The 26,852-nt window shown below is 40.4% G+C and overlaps 1 protein-coding gene and 1 long non-coding RNA gene across 4 annotated transcripts; one reads left to right on the top strand and one right to left on the bottom strand.

Annotated features, from left to right (window-relative positions):
- Positions 1 to 197: 197 nt before the first annotated feature.
- On the bottom strand, positions 198 to 21,211 carry TRNT1 (tRNA nucleotidyl transferase 1). Of its 2 annotated transcripts, none has more exons than XM_004033516.5 (8): positions 20,961 to 21,211; positions 18,765 to 18,939; positions 11,800 to 11,993; positions 8,606 to 8,744; positions 4,522 to 4,648; positions 2,608 to 2,801; positions 1,515 to 1,768; positions 198 to 1,312 (listed from the first exon to the last, which is right to left on the bottom strand). In XM_004033516.5, the coding sequence occupies exons 2-8, from the start codon at positions 18,910 to 18,912 to the stop codon at positions 1,064 to 1,066; spliced, it is 1,305 nt and encodes a 434-aa protein (XP_004033564.2). In that variant the 5' UTR covers positions 18,913 to 18,939; positions 20,961 to 21,211; the 3' UTR covers positions 198 to 1,063. The 2 variants fall into 2 exon arrangements, with proteins under 2 accessions (XP_004033564.2, XP_063559632.1); XM_063703562.1 differs by having other exon boundaries at positions 20,660 to 21,008.
- LOC129532727 (uncharacterized) lies at positions 20,954 to 26,015 on the top strand. 2 transcript variants are annotated; one of them, XR_008678608.2, is made up of 3 exons: positions 21,142 to 21,397; positions 24,495 to 24,625; positions 25,317 to 26,015. It is a non-coding gene; the product is annotated as an uncharacterized lncRNA (long non-coding RNA). The 2 variants fall into 2 exon arrangements; XR_010132737.1 differs by lacking the exon at positions 24,495 to 24,625 and having other exon boundaries at positions 20,954 to 21,397.
- Positions 26,016 to 26,852: the final 837 nt, after the last annotated feature.

The following is a 26,852-nucleotide window of genomic DNA, read 5'->3' as shown; positions in this document are numbered from 1 at the left end:
ACCTGTATGCAGTCATTTCTGAGGCTTTCTTGCATCATAGCCCCTGTGACACTTCCTCTTAGAAATATTACACTCTACAAAATTGTTTTATCAAGGTCCAAAATTACTATTTGCTCATACAGTACAAAGATGTTATGACTGGCTACACAGAAAGGAAATAAATTATGAAATGTCAGTATAGCAGCTGAAATAAACAGTTTGTATTATACATTTTATTTACCTGATGAAAGCATTTAGGACTCAAATCTTTAGAGAATATATAATAATAGCCATATCCTTCTTTTAATTAATAAAATAACACTTTAAAGAGAGGCATATTACCATTGTATATGACACCTGATACACATTGTCAGATACCACATAAACATATTTATCTTCCAATACCAATGTTTGTTTTAGTAAAATAATAATTAATAATAGGCTCAAGAGTGACCCTCAAGTTAATCCCGTGACTTTCCCAGGCTCTGCATGCATAAAGAAATCATTGTGACAGAAAAATATCAACCACATACTGAAGCATAGCTTGCTCGAACAAATCCTGTACATATGAATGCCAGCAACTGGGGACACATTTAGTATTCATATTTTATGCAAACTTGGTCAATTATTTCTTTTTTAAGCACAAGTTTATTTTGGAATTCAGATAAGAACTGACACATCATAGACAGTCATTGTCAAGGTAACCCTGTTATTTCAATTGCAAACAATAAATGTTTTTTCTTCAAGACAGTTACCACTTTTTAAGATCTTAGTACTACCCTATGCAAAAACAATTTTTTTTTAAAAGCCTGAACAGCTTAAGATATAGATAATAGCCAACTATGTTTTCTCAGGTGAAACTATTCCAGAAGAACTGTACATTTCAGTGATATAAATCAGATCCAGAAAGGTGGATCTCAGTTTAGTTCTTGAAATATATAATTCACAAAATAAGACCCTTGTTGTTCTACAGAGGTCCCCTAAACTGTCTTTTATTCTGGTGTAGTCTCTCAAACCTCATTAAGAGGGAGGGGAGAAAATTTAGTCTTACCAGAAATGCTCTGCTTTTTAGTAGCCATCAGTTTTAGGTCTTCTTTATGTAACTCAGAAGTTCATCTTTTTCCATTTGGTAACCACTTTTTTTCCACTGTTCTCGCAACTGTTGTAATAGAGCCCCAATTTCTTTTCCTGAAGAAATGCCCACTTTTCTGATGTCATGGCCACTTACAGGAAATGGAGGAATGGACCACTGCTGCATTTCCTTTAGGAGACAGTGCTCTCCTTGGTACTTCAGTAGTTCACATACACGAGTAGTTGCATCAGGTTCCCTAGACTACGTGTCAAAATCAAACATTTAGTTTCATCACACATGAAAACATACACTTACAATCTTATCCTAAAATTTAAATACTCAACATAAATTTTTTCATTTAAAATAAGTAAAATTCACAGAATTGTAGATCTTAGTTTTAATAAATTAATTCTAAATTCGTGATGATACTTCATATTTCTGACCAAGCCTAGTATATACTTACATCTATAATGAAGTCTTGATAGGGTTTCAATGGGTCTGAACTATCTGTTGCTTTAATTAAATCTTTCCTATTTTTAACTATAAATAAGCCAAGGTTTTTCTCCTCTTTTGCGATCTTCAACCTCAAATCCAATTTTGTGACATCATCTTGTACTTTGAATAATGAGGCCAAAAGAGTCATTGGCTTTGGTGAAAAACCATCAACATTTTTACTGACTTTGTCAAATTCTTCTAAACTTGCATTAGCAGGTAAACCTGTAGGGACAAAAGCATTTTTCACCTGTTTTTAGTGGGGATAAAAAACCACTCATATCCTAAACCTTGCCACTGTTGTAGTATCCAGAAATGCTTTGTCACTAGGATACGTTATATAGGTTCAGTCTGATGTTCCAACTTAAAGGAGAACCACTAATATATTGTTATTCTCTCCCGTCACCTTCAAAACCTCTAAAATGTTCTTGTTTCCATTAAAGCTACATCAAGAGGTCCAGGGGTAGTGGTGACGGTGGTGTCAGACTCACAAGGCATACTCGTTCTAATCACAAATTCCTGACTTTACACTGATACAAGATCCACCCCCCATTCAGTAATGTTACTGAAATCTGAAATATGCCCAAGCTTACAGAAGTGTGATAAGCCATATAATCCCACTGTTCTTTGTGAAAATGAATTACGACGTTTACTGAACAATTTCTGTGTACAAGTCACTCTTCTAAAAGAGCTTTACATGTATTAACTCACTGAATCCTTTTAGCTTTCCTATTATTAGCTTTCCTATTAGATAGAGGCTACATTACTTTTAAACCGCTTTTTTGGGTTAGAAACTAACCCAAGTTGCAAAGACTAGATAAGGGGCTGAGCTTCCTTCAAACCTAGGTCTGACTAGAGACCACTCTACAAGCACCACAGGCTGTCTTTGAGCTCTTCCCTACTCACGACAAAACTTACCCCATAACCCAAACTTTGTCTTATTTTAAAATACTCCATTTCTCCAAGAATTCTTCAACCAAATGAGTCAAACATTTTTTCCTTATGAAATTTGAAACCAGATATTTCACTGCCAAAAATTCAAACACTTTATAACTTGCTCTCACCTATATAAGGAGCCACATCAAGATCATAGATAAGGTGAATCAAATGATTTACATGGTTACCAACAAGAATTTTTTTCAGTTCCACCCAAATCCTTTCTCCTGATATTCCAGCCAAGCCTTTTGCATTTTCTGCAATTGCTTCCAAAGTCTCAGGATCATGGTCACCAGGTTTGTCTACAATTCTCCCATAAAACCTACAAGACAAAATCTTCACAGGGTATTACCTCTATATTAGCATATCACAAGCAAAATCTGTTTTTCATTTTTATTGGTACTATCCCATACATCTGCTTAATGAAAACAACATATAATTAGTTAGGTCTAGAAGGGACCTTAGAAAGCAACTGGTCATTTCTCCACCTCTTTCTTTTCCGAGATAAGAAAACCCAGGATCGAATAAAATATAAGTAGCCTTTTTGAGGTTAGCAAGAACTAAAACTTCAAGGTCTCTACCTCACTTCCAAATTACGGACTCAAGACATTCCGAATGGTCATCAAATGCCATTCCTGAATTGGCACTTATACTAGATGAAAAAAAAACAGCATTCTTGTAAAGGCAGCAAACCAAAACAAGACTGCAGTGCCTTAACAGAGTAGTCTTAATTCCTCAAAGCTTGCCTGTCTGTACACATTAGTACTTTCAATGAAAACCTTCAAATATGACTAATCTAGTTGCACACCCTGGAGTATATTTCATGGAATCTTAGAACTGGAAGCCCTAACGTACATGTGTTTTCCCTCTCATACCCTTAAAATTCTAATCAATACCCTCTATTCATCAGCGGTCCAAAGTGATGCTAAATAAGTAAATTAATGCTAAATTTGGATTAGTGATACAAATACAGCTAAGTCTTAATCTATGTTCTATTATTTATAAGACAGACTACAAATACTCAAGTTTAGAGAAACTACATTGACAAAATATCCATGTTCTGTTACAGAATATTCTGAGAGCAATCCCAACCAGTGAAAAATGAATATTACTTGACATAAACTAGCCAATTCGGATAGTTTTTTAAAAAGGTTAGTGTGTGACGTTTAAACGTCATTGCTACCCACAAAACTAGTCATGCATTTCATATTTACCAAGTTGATCCAAGATCTTCTTTTTTTTTTTTTGAGATGGAGTCTCGCTCTTGTCGCCCAGGCTAGAGTGCAGTGGCGCAATCTCGGCTCACTGCAAGCTCCGCCTCCCGGGTTCACGCCATTCTCCTGCCTCAGCCTCCCGAGTAGCTGGCACTACAGGCGCCCACCACCCTGCCCGGCTAATTTTTTGTATTTTTAGTAGAAATGGGGTTTCACCATGTTAGCCAGGATGGTCTCGATCTCCTGACCTTGTGATCCACCCGCCTCGGCCTCCCAAAGTGCGGGGATTACAGGCGTGAGCCACCCCCGCCCGGCCCATCCAAGTTTCGAGCATGTCTTTATGCTTTGATTCTTTAAATCATATAACAGGTATTTCTTTTCACCAAAATCATTTTGTTGTGAACCATCACCGATTTCCATGACTACCTAAAACCGTAAGCTGTATGAAGGCGAACACTTTCACTCATTCATTACCACGTTTAATGCACCTAACACAGGGACTGACCTGTGGTAAGCATTCAAACATCTGTGTAATTAATGAATCAACGGAGGAAATATCAATCAAAAAGAAAAATGGACATTTAAAAAGATGACTTAAAATTGTAGGAAAGATCACATAAAGTATATGTGCGTTCTGGGAATGAAAATACAATATGAAGTAGCTAAGTAATTTTCACTCATAAGTCATAGGGTGCTAGGTCTCCACTGGAGACAGACATTTGGGATGTCACCATTTTGTACACTGACCTGCTGTGGGTTTCGTATGACCACTGTTATGCTCTAGTGATGATATTAAAACTATCATTTTTTATTTTTAAAAATTCTTACCTGAAGTATCTTAAAATTCTAAGATAATCCTCTTGTATTCTCTGTTTAGCATGTCCAACAAATCTAACTTTCTTATTTTTTAAATCTTCATAACCATTAAAGTAGTCAAATAAAGTGCCATCAAAACCTATTCATTAGAAGAGGAGGGAGAAAAATCACTATTGGCAAATAAGAATTTGAAAACACAAGAAAATCAGCTAAACACTATCACAAACAGTAAAAATTCAGCAGAGTGAAGAGTTATTAAAACACATACGTATTCATACATATCAGCTATCAAATGGAAGACAATAAAAGACTGTCTTTTAGTCTGTTTAGCTGCATTTACAATTGCAACTAAAAAGATAATCCAAGAATAAACTAAACAAGAAATATGCAAAACTTGTATGAGGTGGAGTGGAGCCAACAAGACACCATACAAGCTAATTTTCACAATATGGGAAAATAATAGCCAAAATAAAATGGAAAAAATACATAACAGGATTAACAGAAGAAACGAGGAAAATATTTTTAATCTTGGAATCTTTATAATCTTGAAGATCTTTCAAACTCAGCAAGAAAACAGAAAACACAACACAAAACAACAGGATTTTCGAAAAAATAATTGAATGACATAAAAAATGAAATATGCCTGTATGGCAGAAACTACTATCACACACAAAGTCATAAGTGACATTTTTGGAAAAATATATGTAAGTCCATATAAAAAAATGGCTAATTTCCATAATATATAAAAGTTCTAATAAAAAGGCCACGTAAATAGAAAAATAGGCTACATATAAAGGAAATATAGAAATCTCTTTAATAATGAAGATTTTCAACCTTAGTCATAAATCCTTTTTTTGTTCTTTGAGGCGGATTCTCACTTTGTCACCCTGGTTGGAGTGCAGTGGTGCAATCTCAGCTCACTGCAGCCTCCCAGGTTCAGGTGATTCTCCTGCTTCAGCCTCCCAAGTAGACCTGCCACTACACACAGCTAATTTTTGTATTTTTAGTAGAGACAGGGTTTCAGCAAGTGGGCCAGGCTGGTCTCAAACTCCTGACATCAAGTGATCTGCACGCCTCAGCCTCCCAAAGTGCTAGGGTTACAGGCATAAGCCACCATGCCCGGCCAGTAAATACCCATTTCCAAGATAGCGTTTTTCAGATCGGCAACGATGCAAACATTTGATAACAGTGTTAGCAAGGGTGTGGTTAAACGGGCACTCCTGTTCATTATAGATCAGGAGACTTCACTGTAGAGCCTTTAAAACTTTGTGAATTTTGAACCATGTTAATCTATTAGCCATTCACAAAAATGGTAATAAACAAATGTTCTCATATGTTGAACGAAAAAAGAAAAAGTGACATAAAACTAATTTTATATATACGTACATAAAACCTCAAGTATTAATTAGTAGAGTGACCACTTCATACTGGTTTGCCTGAGACATTCCTAGTTTTAAAGTTGAAAATCATACATCCAAGGAAGTATTTCAAGCTCAGGCAAACTAAGACAGTTGGTTACCATGGAGACTTAAAAAAATAGAAAAAGGAATTTAAAGCGGAAACACAGACACCATTCAGCTCACCAAATGGGGAGGTCAGTGATCCTATGAGATATTTCACTCTGTAGCATTACAGAAAAGAGGCACTGACAACTACTTATCAAAAATACCTCTTGGCTGTGTTTGAACTTGAATGTTCTTTGATTATCCCAAAAGCAACAGTACATTGGTAAGTTCACACTTAATGCTTAACTCTTCCCAAGCTGTTAATAGTTTTATATGCATAGTAACTTTTAAAAGGGAACCATCTTGACGTACATGGCAAATTTCGAAGGCTCCACATTCAAAAAGACATAAAAGAAAATGAAGATAAAAAGAAAATATGTAAATAGGCAAAAATATGATCACAAAGTAGCAAATAATATGGTATATCCATCTTGGTGTTATTTCTCCTAATGAAGAGACTTGTAACCATCCCTGGGGAACCTAAAGGCAAGATCAAAATTTGGAGGAAAAAAATCATAGGAATATGATCAAAGCAAAAATAAGCGTTTGGGAAGCAAAGTAACCAACCATAAATGCCAGAACTATGAATGCTTGATCCAATAAGGCTTGGAAAAAGCCAGGAGAGAAAACTACACAAAGCTTAGTAAGCATCATACTGGTGTGTATTTTGTTTTGCTCTGAATATTATCCTTTTAAAATACAGTAAATAAAAATATGAAATATGGTTGAGTTGCAGGGAATAATGTAGTGGTTAAGAATGTGACCTCTGGAGTCAGGCTGCCTGAGGTGGAATTCTGATCCTACACTTTACAAGCTGTGCAACTTTGGGCAAGTTACCATCGGTTAAATAGCAGTATCTGCTTCGCAGGGTTGTCAGGAGATTAAATTTACATAATGTGCTCAGAACAGTGCCTGACACGTTATAAGGGTTCAGTTAATGTCAGAAAATGATAGTACCAATAGGAACAGCTTTTATTTTATAAACTAGGACACTGAAAAAGAGTAATAGTTTCTCTCTTTCAGTATGCTTATGAGAAGCCAGTTAGACAAGACTCTATATTGCACTATTTGGAGCAGTTTCCTCTATGAGTAAATATGAGAATAAATAAATACCTGGAGCTCTGACTACATTAACTGAGAGAAAAATGCACCAATTGGGCTCTCTATGGTCATATATTGCCTAGGCTTTGCAAACAAGCCAAAATCATGGTTCTCTGTGACTTAAACTAAGTTACTTAATATCTCTCAGTCTCAAGTTTCCTCTTCTATCAAGTGGGCTTAACACACTTTATGAAGTTTTTCTGAGAGTTTAATGAAATAAAGTATATCAGTTACCCAATGTTGTACCTAGAACCCAGTAGGTACCCTAGAAATTGTATCTGTCATTACTGTAATCAGCAAGAGATGCCACCTTAGCTTATAAACTTCTTGCCCATCTATGCATGAAGCAAATCCTATTACTTCATCCTTTTACCACTACTGTTGCTACAAACCAGGTTATGAATAGTGGATGTTTCATCCTTTTTTAATCCAAAATCTTAAACGTAAAGGGCTTGTCTTAACTTTAAAGTACAACATATGATGCATCAGTAATGTATCAAAACACTAACCTAATTCGTATCTACCTCCCATATAATTCCCAGTGCTTTCATTAAACAAAAAAGTTAAGCTGAAATAAATAGGTTTCATCTTACATACCAACTCTGATGATTGATGATTCCTAGAATACAATGCTAAAAAAGAATCTGAGGTTGTGTGTAGGCTCAGCAGTAAAAAGTGCTGAAGTCATTCACCATTGTTTGCCAGGGAAGCAGAAGAAAGAGTGAATAAACATGCATGAAAGATAGTGCAAAGGAAAAAGAATGATCCTGGGTGTGTGTGTGTGGATGTGTGTGGAGTATGTACATGTACCATGTGTGTGTGCACTTTTCTTCCCTGAAATCATGTTGTTTATATGCAGTTAAGAAGTTCGCACTGACTGAGTGTGTACATGTGTCAGGCACTGTTCTAAGCATTTACAATTAACTCTCTTAAACCTCACAACAGCTGTACAAAGGAAGCCAATATTAATTAATGTTTTTGTTTCGTGGCTAGTGAGTGAGGGAGTCAGAATTTGACCCCAGGGATTTTGGCTCCAGAGTCTATTCTTTTTTTTTTTGAGACGGAGTCTCGCTCTGTTGCCCAGACTGGAGTGCAGTGGCACAATCTCAGCTCACTGCAAGCTCCGCCTCCCGGGTTCATACCATTCTCCTGCCTCAGCCTCCCGAGTAGCTGGGACTACAGGCAGCCACCACCACGCCCGGCTAATTTTTTGTATTTTTAGTAGAGATGGGGTTTCACCGTGTTAGCAAGGATGGTCTCAATCTCCTGACCCCATGATCCGCCTGCCTTGGCCTCCCAAAGTGCTGGGATTACAGGCATGAGCCACCGTGCCCGGCCGAGAGACTATTCTTTGAAGCAATCTGCTAAACCATCTCTTAGAAGAAATTAATGCAACTTCTCAAGTTGAAGAACATTTCCAGAATGTAGGTTTTACTTGAAAAGAAGGCATTCCGATAGACTCACAACATGGTTTTATCTGCAAATATTACCTAAAAACATAGAATTTATAGTGAGATCTCTGCGTTCCGCATCTTTCTGCCAGTCAGTTGTAAATTCTACCTCAGCATGTCTTCCATCAGTGGTGACATCAATCCGTAGTGTAGTAATCTCAAAATTTTCTTCATGAAGCTGCAATTAAATACATGGGGTTTTTGTTGTCATTTAAATTAGGTTTTCATACTACTGAATTGAAAAAAGTAAGTTTTTGTCTTTATAAAGGGATGGTACTATAAGCCCTGACAGTTATAGTCTTTTTAACATCAACTACCATACCTAAACATTGAAACAGAAAGATATCCAGATTATTCAAAAACAGATCAAAAGACTGATTTTTTTTTAAATATCCATCATGATTAAAAAAGATGAATTTAACACACAAACATGTCACCTCTGCCAAGTGATGTGGAGAAACTCCACATCAAACTCAAAACTCTTCTTCAATTTCAAATCAAGCTATTATCAGAAATATTTTTAATAGCTCCAGTTTGCAAAGAGGTGAATGTCAATTTATGGAACATATGCCATTGAGCAAAAGACTGATAAAGAATAAATAGAGTTAACAGATCTTGCAACTCCCTTACTGATAATCCCCAGTGAAATTAAAATAAAGGCTGGGGGTGGTGGCTCATGCCTGTAATCTCAGCACTTTGGGAGGTCAAGGCAAGCAGATGACTCGAGCTCAGGAGTTCAAGACCAGCCTGGGCAAGATGGTAAAACCCCATCTCTACCAAACATACAAAAAAACCAGCCAGGTGTGGTGGTGCATGCCTGTGGTCCTAGCTACCTGGGAGGCTGAGGTGGGAGGATCGCTAGACCCCGGGAGGCAGAGGCTGCAGTGAGGCGAGATCACACTGTGCACTCCAGCCTAGGCAACAGAGTGAGACCCTGTCTCAAAAGAGAAAGAAATAAACTAAAATAAAGAGTTACCTCTATCTTAGGAAGACAGACTACCTCCAGCTGGGGAAGCTGAGTAACTTCGTGATAGGGTGGCGTCTGTGCCAAGCCTTGAAAAAGCAGCAGGGTTTGTACATGCAGGTGTGGTAGGAAAACTTCAAATGAAGAGAAGAGATGACCAAAGGCACGGTGGAGGAAGAGGAATATATGTAAAAGAGAAAGTATATCTGACAGATAGCATATTGGCATTTAGGAGTAGAGAATAAAGTGTTTTATGTGCCAAGAGTTAGGAATGTCTTAATTTAGGAAGTGAAAGCCGTTAACGATCACCAGAAGTCTGTTGTAGGATTTCTCTCAATTTGATACATACTCTTCTCTAAATACAAGCTACATGTATCTCTCACTACAGAATTCCAGAACTCAAGAATTTGAGGCATAAGTATCTCTGAAGGCAAAGAATAAGGTAAGGCTTGAAATAGGAAAACTGTTTGAAACTCATTTTAAGAAATAATCAGACCCACCTAGAATGACTCCCTTAATGAGGCAGAAAACCAGGGATTGATTCTCTAGAAAGGTTCAACCAAAAATAATCAGAACTTGTTGCACCAGGCACAGATGCTCATGGGAATGAAGCATCATAACGAAAACAAGATTAAAGTGAAAATTAACATGACCCTCATCCCTTTCCCTACTTGGTTTCAAGATGCTAACAATCAGGTTCATTCCCTGGCATAATACTGGAGTATTCTTCTCTGATTTCTCCTAATGAAAACTCCTACTGAGACTTAGGTTGGGAGTCCCATTTGGCTGACACTTCCCATGCAAAACTACAATAAAGCCCTCAAGTACAGAGCATCACCCAAATTCAAGGAAAGCCAACCTGAAAGAAAAAACTCGGAGGAAACAAAGACACTGTCAAAATAACTATAGTAGATATCCTAAGAGAAATAAAAGATCTCGCATCTGAAACATGAACGGGAAGCTTTCCAAAGAAATATACTAAGAAAGACCTCTTGAAATTCTACAAGACCACAGAAGTTGTCAGTATTATACAATGATTGGGAGATGAAGTTAAGGTACTCTCATAGAAAGTAAGACAGGAGAATATAAAATAAAGACAAAAGATAAAACTAGAAGGTCAGTCCCCGCAATCCAGGATCCAAATAATAAGAGTTTCCAAAGGAAAAAGCATTTAACGAAAGGGATGAAATTATGAAAGAAACATGAGGGCCCACTAAGTGCCCTGCACAGTAAGTGAAGAATCCAAAACACGTTACATCATCGTGAAATTAAAAACATTAGACATAAAAAGATCGGAAAGACTTCCAAAAGGAAATAATGGCAATCAGGTTTTTAAACAAAAGAGAAATCTAAATGGAACTAGACTTACTGGCAGTACTGGAAGCTAGAAAACAATACCTTTAAATTTCTGAGTAAAAATTATCACCTGCCTAGAATTCTATAACCGTAACTATCAAACCACTGTGGAGGTGAAATAAAAACATTTTCAGACGTGTAAGGCTTCCTCGGGTTTTGGATTATTAAAATGAGGGCTTAAGCCAAGAGAGAACAGCACATGGGACCCAGGAAACAGGAGGCCTAACAAAAAAGAGAGGCCAAGGAAATTCCTAAAAGTCCATATTGGAGCAGGAAGACAGCACCAGGTAAGATGTTTCCCAAAAACCCAACTGAAACTTGATATAATGTGTTTAAATCTTTTGAGAGGAACTCTATAGCTCTGGTACAGAGTGTAGGAATAAATTGGTAGTATATGGAAAGCTTATGTAAAAGAAAAATGCCATTAACTGCAGGAAAATTAAAAACCATGCCAATAGAAGAAATGTCATCACAATATACTCCACAATCTGGCTGTAAACAATACAGAGTCATAAACGTGAACCCTGAATATTGACTTAACCAAAAATTATGATATAAATATACTAGGAAGACAGAAGAAGGAGAATTATATGTGCTTGTTGTTGAGAAGGGTGTGGTAAGAAAGCTAAATCATCTTCCCTTATGGAAAGTCAATACATAACACATCTTAAAACTGGGATAGTAAAAACTGAAAAGTAAATACCATAGCATACAAAGGTCTTTTTAGAAATGGAGAGGTAACATAAAAAGTAAACATGGCTGCAAGAACAGAGGACTGCAGGGTTTAAGACAGGCATAGAAGAGACTGACGTTTTTTATTAGACTTTTCGTTATTTGCTTTTAACTAGAGAAAATTAAGTTTTTAAAAATTACCAAAAAAGCAATGTAATTACCTGTCAAACTTTTGACTCACCCTGGCAGTAATTGTTCCGTGCTTTTCTCCTCTGTTGTTTATCATCCGAATCCCAGCCGACTGAAACATATCCTTCATTTGAGTAGGGGTAGCAGTGGTGGCAAAATCTATATCCTGAGGCTTTACTCCATTTAATAAATCCCTCACTGCTCCTCCTGCTATTCTTAATTCGTGATTCTCTTTGACAAATAATTCTGAGATGAGAGAAAATAAGATTTTTATTCCCAAGTTCTTTATTTCAATGTGTTTATTTTAACCAGAAAAGTACAAGGCTTTTCCATCTAGTTGGAACAGCAGAGATTCATTTAACTGAGGCTTTTCATATGAAAAATGAGAACAAGGCCCAAAGAAGTAAAAAGACTTGTCTACAGGAGAGTGCCTCTGAGGACCAACAGGAAACAGAGAACTTGCAGAATTCTTTGCTTATTCAGAAGATAATTCAGAATTCCACAATGCCTCAAAGTGATCAATATAAATTTGAAGTATTACTAAAGACTAAAGCAGGTCAGGTGCAGTGGCTCACATCTGTAATCCTGATACTTTGGGAGGCTGAGGTGAAAAGATCACTTGAGCCCAGGAGTTCAAGACCAGCCTGGGCAAAGAGCAAGACTCTATCTATACAAAAAATAAAAATAGCCAGGTTCAATGGCGCACACCTGTAGTCCCAGCTACTTGGGAGGCTGAGGCGGGAGGATGGCTTGAGCCCAGGAGTTCAAGGCTGCGGTGAGCTATGATCGTGCCACTGCACTCCAGCCTGGGTGACAGAGCAAGACCTTATCTCAAAAAAAAAAAAAAAAAGTAAATCAAACAATTCTGCTTTCTTTTCCCCATTTATGTGCATACTTTAGAAATGGTAATATGTTCTTGTATTTCTGTGTTTACAGATAGATGTTGAGGCAGGATGTTCACGCATGAAACTATCAGACATTAGTCTATACCACTTATGATTAATGTTTATAGCTAAAAATCTTCAAGAAATGATCTGTATATAATTCTAAAATCAACTCCTATCTGTGCTCTAGCTAGAACCATTTGAACACTGAACAACTATAAGCAACTACATAGCTGACTCCTCTATATGTAGAGGATAAGGCAAAATCCACTATAACTATATCCATATGCCCACATGGAACCTAGTGAGAATGGCATCCAGGAGCTAGCCTGCCACGATATTAGGCCCTGGGGTCTGTGGAACAGAAACAATTTCACAAAACATCAATATCAGACAAGCCCATTCTGTGACCACGACGGATCGATCAAGACAACTCTGTAATCACCTAAACATACACGGAACATGAACACTGTCCATGATACACCCTACAACAGTTGGTAACAGTGACTGTGCCTTACCAATTAGGTTTAGTCTCACAACTGTACTCAACTTCTAGGAAAGCATTATTAAGACACCCAATCACAGAATTACTTCTGTTTCCTGAGAGCATCTAACCCGCTGCAAAGCTCTACTACCTTAAATGCTCTCCAAAATGACCCAATACAAGCCCAACTCCTATAAGAAGTCATTTCTAAAGCCCTCTTACTGAGTATACCTCCAGGTTCTCCAGTGTCAGCATGCTACTCCTCACTCAGCATGTTGCTCCTCACTGCCAGGAGTAACAACCCAACTTGTGTCCCTGTTGGTCTTTGGCTAGCGGACAGCAACACGAGCATTCAACTAAACTCATCATACATCAAAGTTCCAGCACCTCTAATCACAACTCAAAACATAATCCTCTATCCCTACCTCAACATCTGTTTTCTGTCCTGCCCACACTCCTCTTCCACCTACTCTTCCCACATCTTTTCAGCCCTATTCTCTGTAGACTCCTTAAAATGATGTACTCAAAAGTAACAAATGCTCCCTACCCTCTTGACTTAATTAAGGATATCTTTTCCACAAGCTCTCCCCAAGGGGAAGTGTTCATATTCCCCTAATGCCACATTTCCCATCAAGGCCCACTTCCGGGACCACATCACCTCCCTTAAATCCAGCCTCCACCATCTAGACGTAGGGATTTAAAACACTAGGTTAATTATGCTATGCATTCTCCTCCTAACTACTCACAACACAGTACCCAAATTCCTCAGTGCTATATCCAAAGGCTTCCATGACCTATTGGTCTCATCTCCTGCTAAACTCTGCATCACACTGTCTGTACCAGCTGTCTGCACCAAACTCTCCCCACAGTTTTCCTCCATAATTTTGCTTGTGTGAGTCACTTCACTGAAACACCTCCCCAACTCACTCCAGCTCAGTGGCTGGCTGTCACACTTCTTAGCCCATAACCCACACTAAGACATTCACATAGCAGTCACCAAAATTTGTAAGTCTACATGGCAAACAAAAGTGTCATAAAAGAAAACCTGCCCTTCATACCATGCTATCTATTCTATTCTCTCTTTTTTTTAAATACTGGTCATGACCACTAAATTGACTTCATGGCCCACTAAGAGGTAACTACCCAGTTGGAAAACATTGATCTAGCTCACTCTTACTTATCTGTTGTGATTCACTTTAGGAAGCCTCACCTGAAGGTAAGGTTAGGTGAATTTCTTCTAAGCGACTAGTACAGCATATCTTTATACATACCAATTATATTAAAATTACCTGTTTTATGTCTTTGTCTCCCCACTTCTCAGGGTAGAAAACCTATCTTATTCATCTTTATACCAATTTGGCTCATAATTAAACTGAATTATGATATTCTAGCTATTAAAAAAAAGAATGACTTCACTGGAAAGTATTGGGTTTTTTTAAGTTTTCTTAAAACGGTATCAAGTAGCTGTTCTGAAATTCAAGCAAATAAAGGACAAGTTTTACGTTCACTTGAACTTACTATAAACAGTGGGATGAAGAAGGTCAAGGCTTAATTTATACAGATAACTACTGTTTTAAGATTCTCATGCTGGCTTTACTAAAATAAAATGATAAGTTCAAATTTACTCAGTAAGCTAACTGCAATACAAAGAGATCCAGAACTCAAAGTAATATATTCACCATTTTGATTAGCCCTATGTTATTAAACCATTCCAAAAAACTTGCCATTCAGGATTTTTAAAATAACATTTAAGACAACTGAGAAAGACGTATCAAGGCATATTTGTGTATATGAAAGAGCAGTCATAAAAATTGTAAGAAAAGCATAATTTCACATTGGCCTAAAACAGCAGGGACTATCAAGCTTCAAGATTTATTTATTCCTGTTACTGATATCTTCAATCTTACAGAAACAGGGAGGCAGTCAACATTTCAAAAGACTTTGCAAGCTACATTCAATGAAATAATTCAGTGAAAATAACACCTAACGTAACTAAATTTAACTGTAAACTTAAGCCTAAAAGTCAAAGAATACAGAATCTCATCATCCCCAAACTACGTTTATTTGCTCCAAATGCCACCTCTGATAGTAAGCAATTGTTAATTATTATTAGCAATTCAAAAGACCATACATTAATGTGTCAGAAAACTTTTATAATTGTCACCTCTTTTTAATGTTAACTTTTAATTAAATTTTCATGAATGTCTTCCCTTTACAGCTTTAAATTTTGACGATTGGAGGCTGGGGTGGGGTAAGGGGCAGTGAGTGGGAGCTATGAGTGGGAAGACATGGTGTGAGCATCACTACAGGAAAACAGACCATCTGTTCTAAGAGCTCCGGACTTCAAGAGAGTGATCAGTTGTGCCTATTGTGCTATATTTTAATATGATGGCGTTCTGACGTCACATAACACTGAGCGCTATCACCCCCTGTGGACAACAGCCAAAGGACTAAACAAGTCCTTGCTCATCCATTAATGCTATTAGCTCAGGCAAAAATCGTCTGCATTGGGAACTTCAGCCTCATCTCTGGGACAGAAAAATAATCTCTCTTTTTTTTTTTTTGAGAGAGGGTCTCACTGTCATCCAGGCTGGAGTGCAGTGGCACCACCACAGCTCACTGTGCAGCCTTGACCCCAAGTTCAAGGAACCCCCTGCCTCAGCCTCCTGAGTAGCTGGGACTACAGGTGTGCATCACCGTAACTGGCTAAATTTATTATTATTTTTGTACAGATGGGATTTCACTATGTTGCTCAGGCTGGTCTCTAACTCCTGGGCTCAAGCAATTCTCCCACCTCGGCCTCCCAAAGCGCTGGGAGATTATAGGCATGAGCTACCACAGCTAGCTGGGAAATAATCTTCTATGCCACTAGCATATGATTGTACTGAAGCAAAAAGATACATAAAATAACCTGACAAATTATAAAACCCTTATGATATGACAATAATACACTATTCTAGTCTCTCATATTCTTGCATACTGAAAACTAATTTTACACATGGCAAAGCAGCTATTAAGATTTGAAAATTGGTACAGGATTTAAACTCCAAGTATCACTATATAGCAGCCATCACAAAGGCTGTGTGTTTTTGTACATTTTGATTTTATACAGAACATTACATTTTACCAGGGCACCCAAGTCTCTGACATTCTAACTTGTTGATCGTTGCACTAAAAGATTCCATTCTTGCCACTTCTCCAGTAGCCTAGAAAAAGTCAACTTTAGAATATATCCATGTTCTCATTTGCCAGTCCTTCAAGTACAGGACTCTGGAAGCAATCACCACCTCTACCTTACCACACCATTTAGGCTCTAACTTCCTTAGGACCTCATTTCTCAGGGTGGAGAAAATCCAGTTTTTAATGTCAGGTTTAGAACATTAAACACAATTGTTAAAATGATGTTCAAGAAACTATAGTAATCAATATTTAGAACCTTATTTCCAAAAAATGCAGAATGACCTGAGTTAGGCCATCAAGAGTTAATTACTACTCCTTCTTCCAAGAGGCCTCTTGCAATTGAAGTTGAAAAACTGGGGGCTGTGAAGGGCATACACAGAAAGAAAAAAGCTTCAACTCAACCCAAAATCACAGCTTCAAAATCTGCACTATTCAAACACTAGCCACTTGTACTTACTGAGCACTTAAAATGTGGTAAGTCTGAATTCAGATGTGCTGTATTAAATGCATGCCAGACTTCAAAGACTTCCAAGTAAGAATATAAAATATCTCATTAATTTTTTTTTTTTTTTAAAAGACACGGTCTGTGTCGCCCAGGCTGGAGTGTAGTGGCACAATCTCAGCTTACCGCAAGCCCCCCTCCCAGGCTTCAGTGATCCTCCCACCTCAGCCTCCCAAGTAGCAGGGACTACAGACACATATCAGTATGCTTGACTATTTTTCATATTTTTAGTGGAGATGGGGTTTCACCGTGTTGCCCAGGCTGGTCTCAAACTCCTGGGCTCAAGTGATCCACCCACTTCAGCCACTCAGAAGTGCTGGGATTACAGGTATGAGCCACCGTGTCCAGCCTCCCAAAATGCTAGGATTACAGGTGGGAGACACTGTGCCCGGCCTCATTAACAATTTTTATACAAAATTCATACTGATAGTATCTTAGATATATTGGATTAAATTAGATGAACCAAAAATAATTATTAAAATTTATTTCACCATTTCTATCTTTTTAATGTGGTTAGTAGAAAAGTTTATATTACATATGGGCTCATAAATTTCTATTGGACAGCAATTTTTAGCAATTTTCACTCTCTCCAATTAAAAAAGATAGTGAAGCATCGGCAAAACCAAACATGCATTTAAGCCCTCTACTTAAAGTCTGCCTAAAACAATCTAAAAGAATCAACATATTCTGGGCCATTTATCTCTGGCACGTACCTAAAAAGCCATCATCTAATTTCAAGAATGGGAAAGTAGCTTTGAGAATAAGCTAATACAAGGTGAGTCATGTTAAAGTAATGGTTCGTCTATCTTCTGTGCATCAGAATTAACTTGTGGAGCTTTTATTAAAAATATAGATGGTCATCCCACCCAGAGATTCTAATTCAGTAGGCTGCAGGTAGAACCCGAGCATGTGTGCTTTAAAAGCTCCCCAGGTGAATCTAATAGATAGCCAGTGCTGTATAGGTCATATTTCTATATATACTACTAAATATATTTATGAAGGTGCTATTAAAATTCCCACAGGCTTTGTAATGCTACTGTGTGGCTGCTTTAGCAACATCAGCAGACGACATTAAGAACCAATACTAATAAAACTGTGGCAACAGCAAGAAGCTACTGGAGTCAGGCACTTAGCTAAAGCCATTTCCTATGCTCCTTCCAGACAGGTTTTGCAACGTGCACAATGGAGGCAACTCCTATTTCCTTCTTCCTTCAGTTCTCATGGAAAGCATTTATACCTAGGAAGGAAACAGAGCTTAGCGGTTACAAGCTGGGCTCTGAAATCAATCTGCGTAAGTTCGAAACCCAGCTCTCTATTTAGTAGTTACAGAAACACAGGCAAAGCACTTCACATGCCTAACAATCTGTTTCCTTTTTCACATAACAGGTCAAAATGTACGTACTCATTAAGTTGGTAGGACCAGTCCTGTAATGAATGGCAAGTACTCAGCACAGCATACAGAAAAGCCATGCTTTTTACTGCAGTCAACTTCTTGCCTTTTCCAGTGAGTTAGCTATATTTTTAGATCAGCCATATGTAAGCCTTTCTTTTTTAATATTCCTTTCTCTTTTTTTGAGACAGGGTCTCACTCTGTTGCCCAGACTAGAGTGGCATGATCATAGCTCACTGCAGCCTCAAACTCCTGGGCTCAAACAATTCTCCTACCTTGGCCTCCCCAAGACATTACAGGCTGGGTACACCCAGCCAAGCCTTTCTTCCAACAATGAAAACGTGCACATTGGGCACCGTGGCTCACACCTGTAATCCCAGCATTTTGGGAGGCCAAGGAGTGAGCCCAGGAGTTTTGAGACCAGCCCGGGCAACACAAAGAGACCCTCTACTTACTTTTTTTAATAAAAATAATTAAAACAACAATGAAAATATCCGAATGCCGGCTTAAAAAGTTAACCCTCTACTTCTCCATTTATACAGGTTTCCAATCAAGAAAAGGTATCCTAATCTCTCACCTGTCAGACTCTTCAATCCTTCTGTGAAAAGTGACTGGAATTCGGGAGACTGCAACTTCATTGTAAATAGATACTGCTTCAGAAGGCACAGCCTACTCCACCTACGGTTCAGCACTGGCCTGTGCCGATGATACAGGCACCTCAGCATCTGGAGAGGCAGTCACCAACTACACATCTACAAGGCAAATACACAGGCATACCAATGAAATTAAAAGTGAAGGTAAGTGAAGGAAAATAATGGGACACATTCCAAGTTTATCAACTCAGAAATTCATCTCTTGTTCAGACGAAAAAACTGAAAACGGTGTCAGTTTGAGGGATTACGACTAGATCTATGTATCTACCTGGTTTTGTTCTCCAGAAGCACTTACTGTGGCAGGCGGGGTCTCACTAACGCAGGCCTCCCTAACAACTGTTTCAGTACTGACTGAGTGGTTGAGTGACATATTAAAAGCTGAAAGAGCCAGCCAGTGCCCTTAAACAAGGCTAGAATGTAACAAAAGCCCCCCAAGAGTTTTGCCTAGGCCTTTCCTGGACCTTGAAGCATGATAAAATAACAAAGGAATTCTTTTTTTTTTTTTTTTTTTTGAGATGGAGTCTCGCTCTGTCGCTCAGGCGGGAGTGCAGTGGCACGATCTCGGCTCACTGCAACCCCTGCCTCCTGGGTTCAAGAGATTCTCCTGCCTCAGCATCCCAAGTAGCAGGGATTACAGGCGCACACCACCACATCCGGCTGATTTTTTATACTTCTGGGTAGAGACGGGGTTTTACCACGTTGGCCAGACTGCTCTCGAACTCCTGACCTCAAGTGATCTGCCCGCCTCGGCCTCCCAAAGTGCTGGGATTACAGGCGTGAGCCACTGCGCCCGGCCACAAAGGAATTCTTAACAGGACCCGTTTAGAATTACACAAGTTTTACTGGGGATCTGAGGAAACTCCCCAGGCCTCCACGAACAAGTTTATTAGGGGTCTGAGGGAACTCCCCAAACCTCCATGATTTAGCAGGAGAGAATATAAGGGTAATCACCCCAGCACCTGGACCCATTTAGATTAAGTAAATTTACTCAGGCTCCAGAGGAAGGTCTTCAGGACTCAGATCTTATGGGTAAGTTAATCACCTGTATCTTCCGATGAATGCACCCTTACACATAAACATATAACTTAGAAGGTATATAAGCTCTGGAAAACTCCGTAATTCTGAGTTGGTCTGGGATATTTTCCAGGCCTTCTCCCTGTACCTGGTTACAGAAATAAACTCCCTTCTTTCCTAGTTTATCTGCATCTCATTATTGGGCAGCGAGAATAAGCAGCCCAACCCTCGGTTTGGTGGTTTGGTCGGGGAGCATTACCACTACACTCGCGTGCCACATGGTACTGTGATGACACTCTCCCCAGAGCAGGGCTTCAGTCAGTATGTGAGGGATGCGGGGTTCTAGAAACTCTATCCGAGTTTCTGGTCTCCAAAACTTGTCATGGTCACAGGTGGGTATCACCCTACTTCCCCACCTGCACTCGAGAATTCATGACCCTGGGATAGCTCCTAGACATTGTATTTTCCCATGAATTTAGTTTTGCTGCCCCCATTTTCCTGATCCTTTTCCTGCCATCTTGCAATCTCCTCTGATTTCTAGCACACCCCGGCCTTCCCTTCTACATATCACATCCTCGTTCTCCCCACACGGGGGTCCTGCCCATAAGGAGGCAGCAGCAGCTCTCCAGTGACCCCGGTATAAACCTGCAGAGAAAAACCATTCCATTCCACGGAAGCGGGCTGGAGGAGCCGCGCTTCCCAGCAGGCCACGTGGGGCGGAAAGACCCACTCAGTTTCCCTGCACCTCCGCCTCAACTTAGGAAAACGCTCTGGGGAACCCCAGCCCTGAAAAGGCGCGTCTCACCCCCCACGCCGGGTGCTGGCGACAAGGCCCAGTGAAAAAGCGTCTCGGGGCCGTCCGCGCGGAGGGGAAAGTGCTGAGGGAAGCCAAGGAATCCGCGCCTGCGGTCGCCAGAAACGTGGCGGGGACACGACCTCCGCGTCGGGGCTATTTTGCCCACTGCTGAGGAGGCCTCTCGCCACGTCCCGCTCCCGTCTTCCTCGAGGACCGGGGGCGGTGGCTCCCCTAGCCCACAGGAGGAAGGAAGGGGCAGCAACTCACGCCACCAACTCTGCCTCTCTGAGCGGCGCGCGCGCCCGCTTACCGGCCCCGCTGCTGCCGCTGCCGCTGCCGCCACCGCCGCCACGCGCACTTCCGGGATGGTGAACGCGGTGACGTCGCCAACGCACATGGGTTGGCGGCGAATGGGAAGTCGCGGCAGGGCGAGGGCGAGTGCGGGGGCGGGGCCCGGACCGAAGGGCTTCCGCCTCCCCTCGCCCCTCCCCACAGTGAGGCGAACCTCGGCTGGTTTCCCAGCCCCGCCGAGGCCCGCCTGGGCGAAGCGGAGCCCCGGGCGGCCCTGAGGAAACCGGCGCGGGTTCGTTTAATTACGCCCCTCTCACCAGACCTCTGGCTGGCCCTGAGCTGCTCAGAAGCCCATCTGCGCGGCATGCCCGTGCGATCTGGGACAACTGGCAGCTGTCTTCCTTTGCAAAACGAGACTGTTAATAAAACCCACCCCAGGGTAGGACGGATTGTTCGGTAAATGTTAACTTATTCGTGCTTGACTATTCTGTACTCTAATCTCTGCATAGGGTTAAGTCCACAGTTGACAGAGTCACACGCATTCGAAATCTAAGCGCTCCGGTCCTATGAAATTACTGGGCATATTTTATTTTCTTACCTGGTTTGTGTAACCACTGGCCTCCTTGGCCTGGAGGCTTCCCATCTGTAACGTGGAGAACTTAGATTTGATTCAGTTCATTAATTTTTTCTAGAGCGGAAAAGAGCAAAGAGAGTGGCAAAGGAGTGGGAATACAGCCGTTGAGCCCTTAAAGTGCGAAAATGTGTAGTTTTTGTTTTGTTTTGTTTTGAGACGGAGTTTCGCTCTTGTTGCCCAGGCTGGAGGGCAGTGGCGTGATCTGGGCTCACTGCAAGCTCCGCCTTCCGGTTTCAAGCGATTCTCCTGCCTCAGCCTCCCGAGTAGCTGGGACTACAGGTGTCTGCCACCACGCCCAGCTAATTTTTAGTAGAGACAGGGTTTTGCCGTGTTGGCCAAGCTGGTCTCGAACTCCTGACCTCGTGTTCCACAGGCCTCGGCCCCCAAAAGTGCCGGGATTACTTTTGCCGGGATGCGGCCACTGCGCCCGGCCGAAAATGTGTAGTCTTTTAAGTGTAACTTTACATCACTTAGCTTTCCCTAAAATTTTCCTAGAAAAATGCTTGTGCATGTTATTTCTGTTCTTTTGCCCTCCCTACATGCCTACCTGTTCTTCCCAAACTTTTCAGCCCCACTCTCTGTAGACTTCCTAAAACGTAAAAAGTAAGATGTCCAATTACCACACCTCTTCAAGGTGTTGAATATCCTGTTTTTGGAAGCACAGGACTGGCTTTCCAAATTGACATTCAGAGGCACAGCATTGATATAATCCGGTGCAAGGATTTTCTCTCTCTCTCTCTCTCTCTTTGGGGCAAGGAAAGCCCCAAATCATCCTTTCAGGCTTGTCTGCTATTTCTCACCACCATGACCCTAGACAAACTGGACCAAAGCGTCCGTTGCTGTACCCACCTAGAATAGATTCTCCAAATCACCACCTATGAAGGCAACGCTAATACAACTATTATGATGACTTACTTCATGCCAGTTACTGTGCTGGGCACCCTCAACAATTTCTGGCCTTGTAAATATATAGTTTATATATGCATGTGTATATACAGTTGTCCTTCCGTATCCATGGGGTATTGGTTCCAGAACATCACCCCAACTAGTGTTCAAGTTCTTTATATAAAATGGCATAATATTTGCATATAGCCTATACACATTCTGTAGTATAAATCATTTCTAGATTACTTATAATACCTGATATAAATGCTATGTAAACAGTTGTTATGCTATATCGCTTCTTTGTGTTTTTTAATTGCTATTTAATTTTTTTTTTTTTTTTTGAGACGGAGTTTCACTCTGGCGCCCAGGCTGGAGTGCAGTGGCATGATCTCAGCTCACTGCAACCTCTGCTTTCCAGGTTCAAGCGATTCTCCTGCCTCATCCTCCCAAGTAGCTGGGATTACAGGCACTTGCCTCCACGCCTGGCTAATTTTTGTATTTTTAGTAGAGACGGGATTTCACCATGTTGGCCAGGCTGGTCTTGAACTGCTGACCTCAGGTGACCCACCCACCTAGGCCTCCCGAAGTGCTGGGATTACAGACGTGCGCCATGGTGCCCCAGCCTTATTTAATATTTTGACCTGTGGCTGGTTGAATCCACTGATGGAGAACCCATGGCCATGGAAGGTCAACTGGAGAGAGAGAGAGAGAGAGAGAGAGGAGAAAGAGAGTAAGAGAATTCCTACTGTACTGGCCAAGACAATGAAATGAAAATGGGGATATTACTACAGATCATGTAGATATATATGAGGAGGTATAATAAACAATTTTATGCCAATTAATTTGACAATGTAGATGCAACCCACCAATTCTATAAAAAAGACAATTTATCAGAACTGAAATAGGGTAGAATTTAAAAATCTGAATAGCTTTTCATTTTTAAAGAAATTGAATTGTTGTTCAACAGACTTCCCACAAAGATAATTCCAGGCCCAGATGGTTTCAGTGGTCAAATTTATCAAACGCATAAGGAAGGAAGAACTCCAGTCTTGTGCAAAGTTTGTTTAGAAAATAGAGGAGGAAACAGTTTTCCTCTCATTTTGAGGCCAGCATAACCCGCATAACATAAAATCAACACTACAAAAAAATGAATATACAGCTTAATATACCACATGACCATAGAAACAAAAAAAACTTTAATAAAATGTTAGCAAATTGAATCCAACAGTATATAGAAAGATAATACATCATGATCAATTTGGGTTTATCCCCAATGCAAGGAATGCAAGTTGTATTTAATGATCTAAATCCAATCAACGTAATTCACCATATTAACTGAAAAAGAAAAACTGTTGTCATCACAATAGATGCAGAAAGACCACTTAAAATTCAATCCCTACTCATAAAAACTGCCAAAAAAATTAGAAGGGACTTCCTCAATATGGTAAAGGTCATTCATGAAAAATCCATAGCCAATATCAGACTTAATGGTAATATATTGAACACTCTCCCCCTTATATCAGGAAGAAGGCAAGGATGCCCCATCTTACCACTTCTTAACATTTGTCTGTAGTTTATAACCATTAACAAAGCAAGAAAAAGATATGGAAAGTGTAACAATTCAGAAGGAAGTAAAATTGTCCCTATTTTCAGATGACATGATGGTGGTTTACACAAAAATCATAGGAACTGACAAAACTACTACTAGAAGTAACAAGTAAATTTAGGAAGGTCTCAGGATACCAGGTTAATATACATAAATCAATTCTATTTTTATATATTATCAGCAAAAATATAGTACGTAAAAATATGTATCACATATGAAGAAATAAGTGTAATAAGAGAAGCTATATGGTTAGCAACCAAACATATATAAAGATACTCGTCAATTGCTAAGAGGCCGGATATGGGGGCCCTTGCCTGTAATCCCAGCACTTTGGGAGGTTAAGGTGGGAGGATCGTTTGAGCCCAGGAGTTTGAGCCCAGCCTGGGCAATATAATGAGACCCTTTCTCTATAATTTTTTTTTTAATAGCCGGGGTTGGTGTTGTGTGCCTGTATTCCCAGTTACTCAGGAGAATGAAGTGGGAGAAACGCTTTGAGCCCAGGAGGTCCAGGCTGCATTGAGCTGTGATTGCACCACTGCATTCCAGCCTGGACAACAGAGTAAGACATTGTCTAAAATATTTTATATATATATATATAATCACTAGGGAAATACAAATTATACAACAATGAGATACCATTTTGTTTTTTTAAGACAGAGTCTCACTCTTTCCCCTAGGCTGGAGTGCAATGGCATAGTCTCGGCCTACTGCAACCTACGCCTGCCAGGTTCAAGCAGTCTCCTGCCTGAGCCTTCTGAGTAGCTGGGATTACAGGCACGCGCCACCACACCTGGCTAATTTTTGTATTTTTAGTAGAGACGGGGTTTCACTATATTGGCCAGGCTGGTCTTGAACTCCTGACCTTGTGATCTGCCGCCTCAGCCTCCCAAAGTGCTGGGATTACAGGCATGAGCCATCATGCCTGGCCAACAATGAGATACATTTACATACCCATTAGAATGTCTAAAATTGAAACACCTGGAAATATCAAATGCTGATGAGAATGAAGAGCAACTGCAACTCTCATACACCGTGGGTGGGAATACAAACTGGCCCAGCCACTTTGGTAAACAGTTTACTGGTGTCTGATAAGACTAGCTATACATATACCTTATGGCCCAGCAATCCCACTCCTAGATATTTACCTGAGAGAAATAAAAACTTATGTTCACACTATCACTTGTATGTGAGTGGTGTAGTCACTTTATTTATAATTATTCCAAACTGGAAATAACCCAGATTTCTTCCAGCAGATGGATGGATAAGCAACCTGGAGCATATCCATACAATGGAATACTACTGAGCAAGATGAAAGAACAAACTGCTGATACACACAGCAACACATCTGACTCTCAAGTGAAGAAAGCCCGTTTCAAGAGGCTGCATATGATAGACTCCATTCATATGACATCCAGAAAAGGCAAAACTATAGGTCGGGCACAGTGGCTCACGCCTGTAATCCCAGCACTTTGGGAGGCCGAGGTGGGCAGATCATGAGGCCAGGAGTTCAAGACCAGCCTGGCCAACATGGTGAAAACCCATCTCTATGAAAAATACAATTAGCTGGGCGTGGTGGTGGGCACCTATAATCCCAGCTACTCGGGAGGCTGAGGCAGGAGAATCAATTGAACCAGGGAGGCAGGGGTTGCAATGAGCTGAGATGACACCATTGCACTCCAGCCTGGGCAACAGGGCAAGACTCCATCTCAAAAAAAAAAAAAAAGGCAAAACTGTAGAGAGAAAAAATGATCAGTTCTTGCCAGGGGGCTCAAGATGGGATGAGGTATTTACTACGAAAGCGCATGAGAGAATTTTGAGGGGAGAGAAAGGTGATAGATTTGTTCTATGTTTTGATTATAGTGGTGATTAAATAACTCTGTATTTGCCATAATGCATAGAACAGTATTGTATTAGTCCATTCTCACACTGCTATAAAGAAATACTTGAGACTGGGTAATTTATAAAGAAAAGAGGTTTAAGGCCAGGTGCGGTGGCTCACGCCTGTAATCCCAGCACTTTGGGAGGCAGAGGCGGGTGGATCACGAGGTCAGGAGATCGAGACTATCTTGGCTAACACGGTGAAACCCCGTCTCTACTAAAAAATACAAAAAAATAGTCGGGCGTGGTGGCGGGTGCCTGTAGTCGCAGCTACTCGGGAGGCTGAGGCAGGAGAATGGCATGAACCCGGGAGGCGGAGTTTGCAGTGAGCCGAGATCGCCGAGATCGCGCCACTGCACTCCAGCCTGGGTGACAGAGCAACACTCCGTCTCAAAAAAAAAAAAAAAGAGGTTTAGTTGGCTCATGGTTCGTTCGGTAGGCTGTACAAGAAGCATGGTTGGGGACGCCTCAGGAAACTTGCAGTCATGGTGGAAGGTGAAGGGGAAGTAGGCTCCTCTTACATGGCCAGAGTGGGAAAAAGGAGTGGTGGGGAGGTACTGCACACTTTTAAATTGCCAGATCTCACTGCAACTCACTATGAGGAGAACAGCACTAATGGGGAAATCCACCCCCATGATCCAGTCACTTCCCACCAGGCCCCACCTCCAATACTGGAGATTACAATTTGATGAGCGATTTGAATGAGGACACACACCCAAACCATACCAAGTACATTTAAAAGGTAAACTTTCCTGCTTATGAATTATACCTCAATAAGCCTCCCCCCAAAAGTAATTACATTTTTATATATTAGCAAAAAAAATTAAGAACATGAAAATTCATTTATTGAAGCATGTACCTATGAAAGCAGGACAGAACTTTGAGGTCATTAAACTAAAGGGTGAAAG

This window comes from Gorilla gorilla, chromosome 2 (assembly GCF_029281585.2).
Source record: "Gorilla gorilla gorilla isolate KB3781 chromosome 2, NHGRI_mGorGor1-v2.1_pri, whole genome shotgun sequence".
In the NCBI taxonomy this organism is placed as follows: domain Eukaryota; kingdom Metazoa; phylum Chordata; class Mammalia; order Primates; family Hominidae; genus Gorilla; species Gorilla gorilla.
This window is presented reverse-complemented; position numbering and strand designations above follow the sequence as displayed.

What these genes read in the sequence shown, in the direction of transcription:
- TRNT1 (XM_004033516.5), bottom strand. Translation starts at nt 18,912, where the DNA reads ATGCTGAGGTGCCTGTATCATCGGCACAGGCCAGTGCTGAACCGTAGG. An exon ending in AGGATTGAAGAGTCTGACAG is followed by an intron (nt 11,994 to 18,764) that starts GTGAGAGATTAG and finishes CTCTCATCTCAG; the next exon opens with AATTATTTGTCAAAGAGAAT. An exon ending in ACGGAACAATTACTGCCAGG is followed by an intron (nt 8,745 to 11,799) that starts GTGAGTCAAAAG and finishes ATTTAATTGCAG; the next exon opens with CTTCATGAAGAAAATTTTGA.